The 11,813-nt window shown below is 46.2% G+C and overlaps 1 protein-coding gene across 4 annotated transcripts in view; it reads left to right on the top strand.

Moving 5' to 3' along the window:
- Positions 1 to 9,654, top strand: part of LOC112615883 (putative protein SSX6) — a 16,156-nt gene extending 6,502 nt beyond the window's left edge. The window contains exons 2-8 of one of the 4 annotated variants that reach the window (XM_025372784.1): positions 646 to 734; positions 1,173 to 1,287; positions 1,934 to 2,029; positions 3,877 to 3,926; positions 5,928 to 6,063; positions 8,457 to 8,561; positions 9,038 to 9,654. In XM_025372784.1, coding sequence (XP_025228569.1) covers positions 666 to 734; positions 1,173 to 1,287; positions 1,934 to 2,029; positions 3,877 to 3,926; positions 5,928 to 6,063; positions 8,457 to 8,557 — 567 coding nt within the window. In that variant the 5' untranslated portion in view covers positions 646 to 665 and the 3' untranslated portion in view covers positions 8,558 to 8,561; positions 9,038 to 9,654. Of the gene's footprint in view, positions 1 to 645; positions 735 to 1,172; positions 1,288 to 1,933; positions 2,030 to 3,876; positions 3,927 to 5,927; positions 6,064 to 7,607; positions 7,763 to 8,451; positions 8,562 to 9,037 lie in introns of those variants that run through there. The other 3 variants (XM_025372783.1, XM_025372782.1, XM_025372785.1) reach the window with 3 other exon arrangements.
- The last annotated feature ends 2,159 nt before the right edge of the window (positions 9,655 to 11,813 follow it).

Genomic DNA, 11,813 nt, shown 5'->3' with positions numbered 1-11,813 from the left:
GCACGCCTCGGCCTCCCAAAATGCTGGGATTACAGGCATGAGCCACCGTGCCTGGTCGATTGCTGCAACCTGAAATGCCCCACATTCTCTCTAAGGGATGGCGGGCTCTTCCTTCTTATAATTTACAAATAACCCGGTAATAGCCTCTAAATCCGTTCATATTAGCGAAGGTCGTTTGTCTTCAACAGAACAGAACCCCCCATCCCTCTGCCTGATCAAATCCATCACCAAAGAGACCATGTTGTCTCTGGGACTCACTTCCTTTCCTTCATGTATTGATTGGGAGTGTCAGAACGCCTCCACTCAATAAAATTATACAGTTACGTCCCTGCCTCCCCAACAAGGGTCTGTACATCTTCCAGGGTAAGCCTAGCTCCAGGGAAACTACTAACAACATTAGCTAACCCCCTCCCAAAGACTCAAGGCTGTTTTGCCCATAGGAAACCTGTCATCCCCAATCAGTACTTCTCCCAGAGACCCCCCAGCTCCCTGTTTTCATCTGACTTCTCCCCATGTCCTTACTCAGGGACAGATAAGCCCTGGATGGAGAAATGCAGCACCTGATTCCAGGTGACTGAGTGTGGCCGGCCTTCACTGATTTCTCCCTCCACAGGACTGGAAAGACTCAGGCTGTTTCTCTTGCAGGTCAGACTGCTCCCAGTGCCATGAATCGAGACAACGCCTTTGCAAAGAGACCCAGGGATGATGCTAAAACATCAGAGAAGAGAAGCAAGGTGAGGTGACCTGGAGGGGACAGAGCAGTGGTCCAGGGGACAGAGTAGGGTGACCAGGTTTCTGAGGAGGGGAGGACAGAGGTACTGGGGACAAGGAGCAGGGTCTCGGGGAGATCTGGACCCTTGGGAGCCTCCCACCCTCGCTCTGTCATCACCTAGCATCCCTGGAGACAAGTCTGTGGCCGTGCACTACATTTGGTGACTCTCACTCCATTCTGCAAGGTGGGAAGAGAGCCAGCCAGCAGTATTAAAGCCCTACTGTGCGGCAGGGGAGAAGCTGGGGAAGGTCCCCATGTTGTCTCAGTTAGCCATGGCATCAACCAAGGACGGATTATCATCCCCACTTCCCAGATCCAGCACACAGGAAGCAGCTCCAGTTGAATGGCAGACATGCCTAGCTGAGTCACTGCCAGAATTTCTTTCTTTCTTTTTTCCTAGGCCTTCGATGATATTGCCAAATACTTCTCTAAGAAAGAGTGGGAAAAGATGAAATACTCGGAGAAAATCAGCTGTGTGCATATGAAGAGAAAGTATGAGGCCATGACTAAACTAGGTAACAGAAAGTTCTAGGAACAGACAAGTCTGGGGACACATGAGCATCCCTTTTCCTGCCTAGGCTACTTCTTAGGCTGCAGAAAGTACCCCACCTTTTCCTTTTGTGCAGGGAAAAATCACAAGGCAGCTTCTGGGTGTTCTGCTCTTCCGTATCCTATCAGGGCTGAGGGCAGGGGCTGGCCACAGTGGAGCTCGTACCTAGATCCTGCACGTTTCTCTCCCATAGGCGTCTGTTCTGATGAGCCCAACTGTCTCTGTGGCATCACAGCACATCTCCCACCCTACCTTCCTCCTTTCGGCTTCTCTCTCTCTCTCTCTCTGTCTCTCTCTGAATCAGTCACCTGGGCGAGAGTGCAGTAGTGCAATCATAGCTCAATGCAGCCTCGAACTCCTGGGCTCAAGCAATCCTCCTGCCCAGCTTATGGAGTAGCTGAGGCTACAGGCACATGCCACCATGCCCAACTAATTTTATTTTATATTTTGTAGATATGGGAGTCTCTCTATGTTACCCAGGCTCTTCTTGAACTCCTGGCCTCAAGCAATCCTCCCGCCTCAGCCTCCCAAAGCGCTGGTATGACAGACATGAGCCACCGTGCCGGATCTAAGTTTGTCCCTTAAGGAATAAACATTTTGCTTCTTTCTAGGTTTCAATGTCACCCTCCCACCTTTCATGCGTAATAAACAGGCCACAGACTTCCAGGGGAATGATTCTGATAATGACCGTAACTGCGGGAATCAGGGTGAGTAGATGGGAAGGGGCTAGAAAGGGTCTCCTCAAGCCCAGTTGCTCTTCAGCTCAGCTACCTGGGAAAGATCCTCAGACATTTGTTCCCTCATACACAGCAGGGCTGAGTGAAAACAAAATTGCATACAGAAAGTTAACTACAGAGGCCATTCATAAAATTCTAAAACATGCAAAACAATAATATGTATTTTTATGGATAATAAGTAAATGGTAAATGCATGAAAACATGAATGTGAATAAAAAGCCATCAAATTGAGGGGACTGGCTGTAAATGGAGAAGGAGGGGGGCAGGGATTGGTGAGTGCTGCACAGACAGCTTCAGCCGTGACTTGTTGATAGTGTGTTTTGTTTTGTTTTTGTTTTTGTTTTGAACTGGAGATTTGCTCTTGTTGCCCAGGCTGGAGTGCAGCGGCACAGTCTCAGCCCACTACAACCTCTGCCTCCTGGGTTCAAGCGATTCTCCTGCCTCAGCCTCCTGAGTAGATGGGATTACAGGCGCCCGCCACCATGCCCACCTAATTTTTGTATTTTTAGTAGAGACGGGGTTTCACCATGTTGGCCAGGCTGGTCTCAAACTCCTGACCTCAGGTGATCCACCCGCCTCAGCCTCCCAAAGTGCTGGGATCACAGGTGTGAGCTACTGCACCCAGCCCGTTTACAGTGTTTCTAATATTCTGAATAAATAAATCAGTCCTAACATAGTCATGGGTAATGTTGAGATGCGACTGAACTCAATATTATTCCCCATACTTTTCTGTGTGTTTGAAATATTTCTTTTTTAAAGGACTTGTTGTTCTTGCTAAACACTGTTAATGAATCAAAGGACAGTTAAGAAAATGTTAAAAGTGAAAAACAAAAAGAAAATGTTAAAAGTGTAGATCCGCCAAAAACTTCCAGAGTTTGTTTCATTAACAGCATATAGATACTGGGTAAATATCTTAAGAGAGAGGGTGATGAACACATGACATAATAAAGATCGCTGTTTCTCTGTATTTTATTAAAACCAAATAGTCTTCTCATTCCCAAACAACCCCAATTCTCCGTGATGAGCTTGGAAGTGAGTTTGAAAGAGTGATCCCTCATCCAACCCAGAGAGCTTTCCCACTTGTCAGTGAGCGGAGATAACAGTATGTGAAAAAAAAGACAGGTTCTTGCGTAGAGAGCTTTGTGCATTTCAGGAATATAAAGGGGACATATGTGTTTACTTGCTCTTCTGCTCTGACAATGCAATCATAAGACAAGGTCAGAATGTCCAAACTGTCTCCAATAGACCTATTACTTCCCAACAAACAGGCCAGATTCTACAATCTCCCACAATCACTACAAGAGGTCTGAAAATCCAGTGCTTGAGTATCTGCCAAGCTTTTGACTTTAAAGGAGTGTCTTTATACTGAAAATATTTCAGAGCCACTGGACTAAATCATGCACGGTTCATCACACATTTAACAGCTTAATTGACGTACTTATGGTATGTACACTTCACCCATTTGAAGTGTACAGTGATTTTTAGTTGTTGCACATCTTGAGTGGATACAGTTCAGTTTCCCAACAAATCATTTTAATTATCTGGGAGAAAGTGAAAGATATGTAATGGAATAAGATGAGACTGTGATGGGGTTTAACCCCCATTTGATAAACTATGAGATGGAAAATTCTGAACTGATGCCACAGATAAGTGAACCAACCATTACTAAACGTAATTCAGAAGCAAATCTCAAATAACTCCTCAACAATGAGTGGACTCATAACCCTCTGCTGCAGAATGCCCTGATGCAACAGAAGTCTCTCTAGAGTTTGGAAATCTTTCCCAACAAATTAAAATTCTGATGTATTCTCTTTCAGTTGAACGTCCTCAGACGACTTTCGGCAGGTTCCAGAGAATCTTCCCAAAGGTGAGTATCTCTCAAATCTAAAGGACCAGAGAACCTTTGTCTCTCCACGGATGTGAATACAGGTAAGAGTGGGGGAATATCAAAAATGCCCTCATTGCCTCCTTCTCCCCATGTCTATCACAACACCTGATGTTAGCATCGACGGCTTGATAATACTAAGAGTTGTCATCCTTAATACTTCTTTTGTTTTCATAGTGATGCCAGATACTACTTTAAGCAGTTCACATGGATGAATTAATTTAATCCATAAGAAGACCTCTATGACGTTGTTTCTGTTATTATCTCCAAATAATAATGAGTCAAACACTTCAGTTGTCATCCATATAAAAGCCATGTGACTTGGCGCAAATCTTCTAAGTTCTCTGAGCTCCAGATTCCTGGTCCATGCAATGGAAGTAAAGAATCACAGTCCATGTTTTAGATCATGGTTATCAGCAGCATAATAATAAAATGAGGCTATCCGGTACAGAGATGTTAAAGAATTTTCCTGAGGCGCAGTGGCAGGGGTAGTCTAATCCAGAACTCCAAGCCATTTAAAGCTCATTCACGTTTGCATTTGTTTATGAAGTTCAGATGTTGCTCACTAGGGCTTTACCCCATAGGGCCTGCTGGTGCTTCTGTTGAGACACCCACTCTCGCAACAGGAAGGACCAGCTGGCCTCTGCTCTGTTACCGGGCCGTTTGCATGGCTTAGGAATCGCTTTGACTGTTGACCCCTCCCTACTGTGAGCTCCTTGAGGGCCTTGTCTGCACCTGGGGCATCTGGGAAGCCCCAGTCCCAGCCCAGGGGATCCCTCGGAGGCCCCTGAATGAGTGACCCCACAAGTGCAGATTCAACTCTGGTTTAGAGGGTAAAGGGATCTGGGAGTTGGGTTGCCAGTGTGGAGACCGAATTCAAAGAAGTATCCAGAAAGATATTGTTATTATTATTACATTTAAACAGTGTTTACAAGCTCAGAGAGGACTTTCCCTTAGCCTATTTTACATGTATTGTTCATGTAAAATATTGTTCATGTAAAATCGTGTATTGTTCATGGCATTGTAATGCCAGTCGTGAGCCTTACTTTGGGAGGCCGAGGCAGGCAGATCACAAGGTCAAGAAATTGAGACCATCCTGGCCGACATGGTGAAACCTTATCTCTACTAAAAACACAAAACTTAGCGGGGCGTGGTAATGCCTGCCTATAGTCCCAGCTACTCGGGAGGCTGAGGCAGGGGAATCACTTGAACCGGGGGAGGGGGAGATTGCAGTGAGCAGAAATCACGCCACTGCACTCTAGCCAGGCGACGGAGCAAGTCTCCGTTTCAAAAACCAGAACAAAAACAAAATCAAAACAAAACAAAAACACAAAAATAAAAGAGTAGCTTAATATTGTTGGTCGGTGACACATCCCAATGCAAGCAGAATTGGTATGGGTACCACCTCACTGAATTCCACATTCAATGTTGGTGCCTCGGTAGGGTGGTATGCCATATCTGGTACTGCTTTCTTTGATGTCTGGATTAATTTCAGCAAACCATTTCTTTCCCTCTCTCTTCCCAGTATTCATCGCCCCACATCATCTTTCCCAGCAGCGTTTTGTCCCCTCTCTATGTCTTTACATTTACTCTCCCAGCAGCAGTCTACAAGCTTATATTGGGATCCCTTGTATTTTATAGAAGCTCTTCCTTTTGTAGACCTTGTGAATTCTTAGAATGCTATTCTACAAAACTTCTGTACACCACACTCTCAATTACATGGAGATTTCTGCTGTTTGCACAAATGTCAGTCTTGAAAGAGTGTGAAGATAAGCATTCTAGCCCTTGAATTCCACACCATTCATTTAGGCCATTCCTTTCCCTTCTAACCTCCCAGGTTTCTCCTTATTTAGGTAAGTGTAACTCTCCCAGCGTTGTTGAGAACATTGATTAAGGTAATGCGTGTGAAGACGCTTTGTAAGCTCTAAAGCACTATAGAAATGTGACTGATACTGTTTTATCTGTGACCTTCACATTATAAAGATCATGCTCAAGAAGCCAGCAGAGGAAGGCAACGATTCGAAGGGAGTGCCAGAAGCATCTGGCCCACAGAACGATGGGAAACAGCCGTGCCCCCCGGGAAAACCAAGTACCTCTGAGAAGATTAACAAGAGATCTGGTAAGAGGAAACAGTTCGGGAACAACCCCTCTGGCTTCCCTGGCTATGTTCAGGTGTGGGGACTGGGTGTGTGGCATGGATCCCAGACAAGCCTGGGTCCAGGCTGGGCTGAGGAGCTCACCCAGCTCCAGATGAGACGTTAGACATGACTTCCAGAGACACAGACTGGAGTTGACGTCCGTATAAAAAACCACGTGACTTGGGGCAAGTCTTCCAAATTTTCTCAGCTCCAGATTCCTAGTCCATAAGATGGAAATAAAGAATCATAGTTAATAGATTGTTTGGAGGTATTAAATTAAATATAGAAAGCCTGATGACATGAAAGGTGCTCAAGCAATTCTGTCTGTGATAACCTGGGATCATAGCTTATTCAGCTCAATGCCTGATACCCAGTACAGGTGTACTTCAGAGATGTTGCAGGTTCGGTTGCAGACCACTACACTAAAGTGAGTCACACACGTTGTTTTTTGTTTGTTTGGCAGTGCATAAAAACATTATGTTTACACCACAGTGTAGTCTACTAAGTGTGCAATAGCGTTATGTCTAAAAATGTACATACCTTAATTTTAAAATAATTCATTGTTAAAGATGCTAACAATCTTCTGAGCCTTCAGTGAGTCACACTCTTTTTGCTGGTGGAGGGTCTTGCCTCGGCGTTGATGGCTGCTGGCTGATCAAGGTGGTGGTTGCTGAAGGGTGGAGTGGCTGTGGCAGTTTCTTAGAAGAAGACGACAATGAAATTTGCCACATCGATTAGCTCTCCCTTTCATGAAGCACATCTCTGTAGTATGTGATGCTATTGGATAGCATTTTACCCACAGTAGAACGTCTTTCAAAGTTGGAGTCAATCCTCTCTAGCTGTGGAAGTTTTAGATGGCGTCACCTTCCAATAGAAGGCTATTTTATCTATATTGAAAATCTGTTGTTTAGTGTAGCCACCTTCAACAGTGATCTTAGCTAGATCTTCTGGATAACTTGCTGCAGCCTCTCCATCAGGGTTTGCTGCTACACCTTGCACTTTTATGTTATGGAGACGGCTTCTTTCCTTAAACCTCACAAACCAACCTCTGCTAGTTTCACACGTTTCCTCTGTAGCTTCTTCACCTCTCTCAGCTTTCATGGACTGGAAGAGAGTTTGGGTCTTGCTCTGAATTAGACTCTGGCTTAAGGGAGTGTTGTGGCTGGTTTCATCTTCTATCCTGACCACTCAAACTTTCTCTATTTCAGTAGTAACGCAGTTTTGCTTTCTTATTCTTGTGTTCACTGGAGTATTAGTATTATTATTTTCTTCAAGAACTTTTCCTTTGCAGTGTATACTATTATTTCCTTCAAGAACTTTTCCTTTGCATTCACGGCTTGGCTGTTTGGTGCAAGAGGCGGAGCTTTCAGCCTGTCTTGGCTTTCCGCATGCCTTCCTCACTCAGCTTAGCCATTTCTAGCTTCTGATTTAAAGTGAGAGACATGCGACTCTTCCTTTCATTTGAACACTTAGCGGCCATTGTAGGGTTGTTCACTGTCCTAATTTCAGTATTGCTATGTCTCAGGAAATAGGGAGGCCCAAGAAAAGGAAGAGAGGCAGGGAAGAGCTCATCCGTGGAGCAGTCAGACCACATACAACATTGATCGGTTACGTTCGTCATCTTCTGTGGGCGCAGTTCCTAGTACCCCCAAAGCATTTACACACAACAGGATGACTATAGTCAATAATAACTTAATCGTACGTTTAAAAATAACTAAAAGAGTATAATTGGATTGTTTGTAACACAGGAATAAATGGTTGAGGGGATGGATACCCTATTTCCCATCATGTGATTATTACGCATTGCATGCACATATCAAAACATCTCACGTACCGCGTAAGTATATACACCTACTGTGTACCCAAAAAATAAAGAACAAAAATTAGTTTAAAAGACTAAAAGACAACAAAGACAATTGCAATGATAACATCAAAGCTCACTGATCACAAATCACCTTAACAGATATAATAGTAATGGAAAAGTGTAAAATTGGTGAAAATTTCTAAAAAAAAGAAAATGCTGTATCTGCGAAGCACTATGAAAATGAGGTGCCATTAAACAAGGTATGCCTGTGTGCCCTTAGCAAATACGTGCAGAATGAAAGGAGGTATGGGTCAGCGTTCCCGTAAGTGAAGATGTTGGGAATCTAAACCTCACAACGGAAGGAGCCAGAAGCTAAAACTTTAATTGGCATTTGGCCTGTATTGGTGTGGGTCTAAGGTCTCAGCCTCTCTAGCCAGAGAATGTGAAAAACTGGGTAAAGAAGGCCCATGGGCACTTGGGAGCAGGGAGGCATCTCCTGTTTTTGAGAAAACAGAGCCTAACACTCTTCAACCTACCCAACCCTCATCTTCCAACTCTTCTCCATCATAGGACCCAAAAGGGGGAAACATGCCTGGACCCACAGACTGCGTGAGAGAAAGCAGCTGGTGATTTATGAAGAGATCAGCGACCCTGAGGAAGACGACGAGTAACTCCGTAAGTGAACCTTCGGCTCATCCCCCACATCCCTGCAGATGTGCTATTCTGTTACGGTACCGGTATCCCATCTTGTCACTTGTTCCCCAAATCATTCCCTTCTCATAATTTTCTAGGGTACAGCATTGAGGCTGAATGATGAGATCTCCCATGCTTCCATGCAGGGAGCTTTCTACTCCCTGCCCTGTATATCCAGGGATCCTCCCTACCCAGGATGCTGTGGGCTCCCAAACCCCAGGTCAGCCCTGAGATGTGGGCCACACCTTCCTCTAGCCTAGGAATGAATAAACCAGGTGAGGAAGTCACTGTGGCATGAGCGGATGGTTCTCTTCGAGGAACCGTGGAAGGTGTGTGCAGGTCCCGAGGTAGGGCAGAATCAGAGTGTGAAGGGTCTAAAGGTCAGGAGGACTTGAGACTGAGTTGTCACACGGTGGGAACTCACTGCCACTTACTTTCCTTCTCTCTTCTTGCCTCAGCCTCAGGGATGTGACACATGCCCATGATGAGAAGCAGAACGTGGTGACCTTTCACGAACATGGGCATGGCTGCGGACCCCTCGTCATCAGGTGCATAGCAAGCGAAAGCGAGTGTTCACAACAGTGCAAAGTTGAGCGTCATTTTTCTTAGTGTGCCAAGAGTTCGATGTTAGCGTTTCCATTGTATTGTCTTACAGTGTGCCATTCTGTTAGATATTATCCTTTTCATTGATGAGCAAGACATGCTTAACGCGTATTTCGGTTTGTATATCCATGCATCTACTTAAAAAACAAGTATAGTCAGATATTCTCTGCATAGAACAGCACTACCCTCCTCTCTCCCCAGATGTGACTACTGAGGGCAGTTCTGAGTGCTTAATTTCAGTTTCCTCTGCATTTACACACACACCACACACACCTGCGCGCGCGCACACACACACACACACACACACACACAGTCACACCAAGTACCACTATAAGCATCTCCCATCTGCTTTTCCCCAGTGCCATGCGTCCTGGTCAAGCCCCCCTCACTCCGTTTCCTGTTCAGCATGTACTCCCCTCATCCAGTTCCCGTGTATCAGTTACTGACAGTTAATAAACCTTCGCAAACGTTCCCCAATTGTTTGCTCCTCTCATTATTGTGCACACAGGTCTGTGCACATGTGTGAATATTTCTTTAGGAGAGATTCTTAGAAGTGGAATTGCTGTATCAAAGGAGTCATTTATTCAACAAAACACCAATGAGTGCATCCTCGTGCTGAGCGCTGTTCTAGGTGCTGGAGAGACATCAGGGAACAAGGCAGGCAGATGTTCCTGACCACCATTCTAGAGGAGGATGTTTCCAGTTGGTTGGTTGGTTGGTTGGTTGGTTGGTTGGTTGGTTTCTAGAGACGGGGTCTTGCTCTGTCCAGGCTGGAGTGCAGTGGCATGATCATAGCTCAATGCAGCCTTGAACTCCTGGGCTCAAGCGATCCTCCCACCTTCGTCTCCTAAAGTACTAGGATTACAGGCTTGAGCCGCCGCGCCTGGCCTCCAGTTTTTATTTTGATAGAGACCATACACTTCAGTCCTGGAGCAGGATTCTGCAGCAGGTGATTGGGCATCTTGGCCTTCGCTCTCTGAACGAATTTCAACTTCAAGGTCTGGGACGGTCCATTTGGGAGTATGTGGGAGGAGACACAGATGAAATCGTCCTCTGGGAAATGTGGAGGAATGAAGAAGATGCGTGCACTGTAGACCCTGTGATGGAAGGGAATAGAAGAGTCCACTTAGTCTCCATGCAGGGGAGCAACGGTGGGAAAGTCCCCTGGACAGAAGCAGGAGACTGCCCATCAAGGGTCTCACCAACCAAGGGCCTGGGGGCTGGGGTGGGGACGATGATTTGGGAATGCGTCAGTTCTTTCTCACAGGTACCACTGCACGGTGCAGAGGGGAAACAGTTGTGGGGAAGGGAAGGGCAGAGGGGAGTCTATTTTAGAACAAATCGTTGTGTGTGATTGGAGACATTAAGGCTGCATTCACACACAACGGACTTGAAACACTAGCCCCAGGTGGAGGCAGGATTGGAGCTGTTTTGACTGTCCACAACCCATCACCTTGGCCTCCTGGTCCTCCCCAGCCTTGGAAGGAGGACACTATCGTCATTATGCCTATATGATAGATGAGAGACGGAGTCCCAGACAGATGGTAGGCGTCTTGTCACAGGTCCTACAGCTGGCAGGCGCAGGAGGGGCTGAGTTTGGAGCTCACCGACGTCGGAAACATTAAGGAGGACAGGTGTGTGTGATGGAGGGAGGGAGAATTGAACAAGCCCTTAGAGAGGGAGAGTGCAGGGAGGGAGAGGCAATCGTGGTCATAGTGGGGACAGTGGGAGACAGAGATATGCAGTGTGGGCAGAAGAGGGTCAGGCAAAGAAGCAGGGGATGCCCAAGGCCAAGTGTGAGCTGTCACAACCACCAGAGGGAGAGGGTGCCAGGAAGGAGGTTGTGGGGCTCCAGGAGCAGCAGAAGTTCCCCAGATCTGTGAGCATGCCCTGCCTGGCACTGCAGGAAGAGGTGGCTGCCACCCAGGTCAGTGTGGACATACCTTTACCTGTGTCTCAGAGGAAACAAATTCTATTTTATCCCAATATAGTTCTGTGTTACACAAATGTAACATTCGGCTACTAAATATCGAGAGCCTTATCCTCCATGCAAATAGAGGAGAGGATACCCTGAAAGAGATACTGAAGGATTTGATTTTTCTTTCTCCCTGGGAAGATGGGATCCATAAGTTGGGTCCCCCAGCCCACAAGACAGGTGCAAGGAAGGGTGGCTGGAAGATTGTGAGTCATGACAGGGAACATTTTTCCGTAGGTTCCTTGGGTATATAAAGCTCCCGACTATCTGTCTATCATGGACAGATAAAGAGTGAATGTGGTCCCCTCTCCACAAATGTGTTTCTCTCCTTCATTATTACTGTGAAGGGCTGAAGGTCCATCAAGTTCTGATACATTGCTTTGGTTTGTTTGTCTGTCTGTTTTTGAGATGGAGTCTCATTCTGTCACCCAGGCTGGAATGCAGTGGCGAGATCTCGGCTCACTGCAACCTCTGCCTACCAGGTTCAAGCGATTCTGCTGCCTCAGCCTCCCGAGTAGCTGGGATTACAGGCGCCTGCCACCATGCCCAGCTAATTTTTGTATTTTTAGTAGAGACGGGGTTTCACTGTGTTAGCCAGGATGGTCTCGATCTCCTGACCTCGTGATCCACTGGCCTTGGCCTCCCAAAGTGCTGGG

Source organism: Theropithecus gelada, chromosome X (genome assembly GCF_003255815.1).
Source record: "Theropithecus gelada isolate Dixy chromosome X, Tgel_1.0, whole genome shotgun sequence".
Lineage (NCBI taxonomy): Eukaryota > Metazoa > Chordata > Mammalia > Primates > Cercopithecidae > Theropithecus > Theropithecus gelada.
This window is presented reverse-complemented; position numbering and strand designations above follow the sequence as displayed.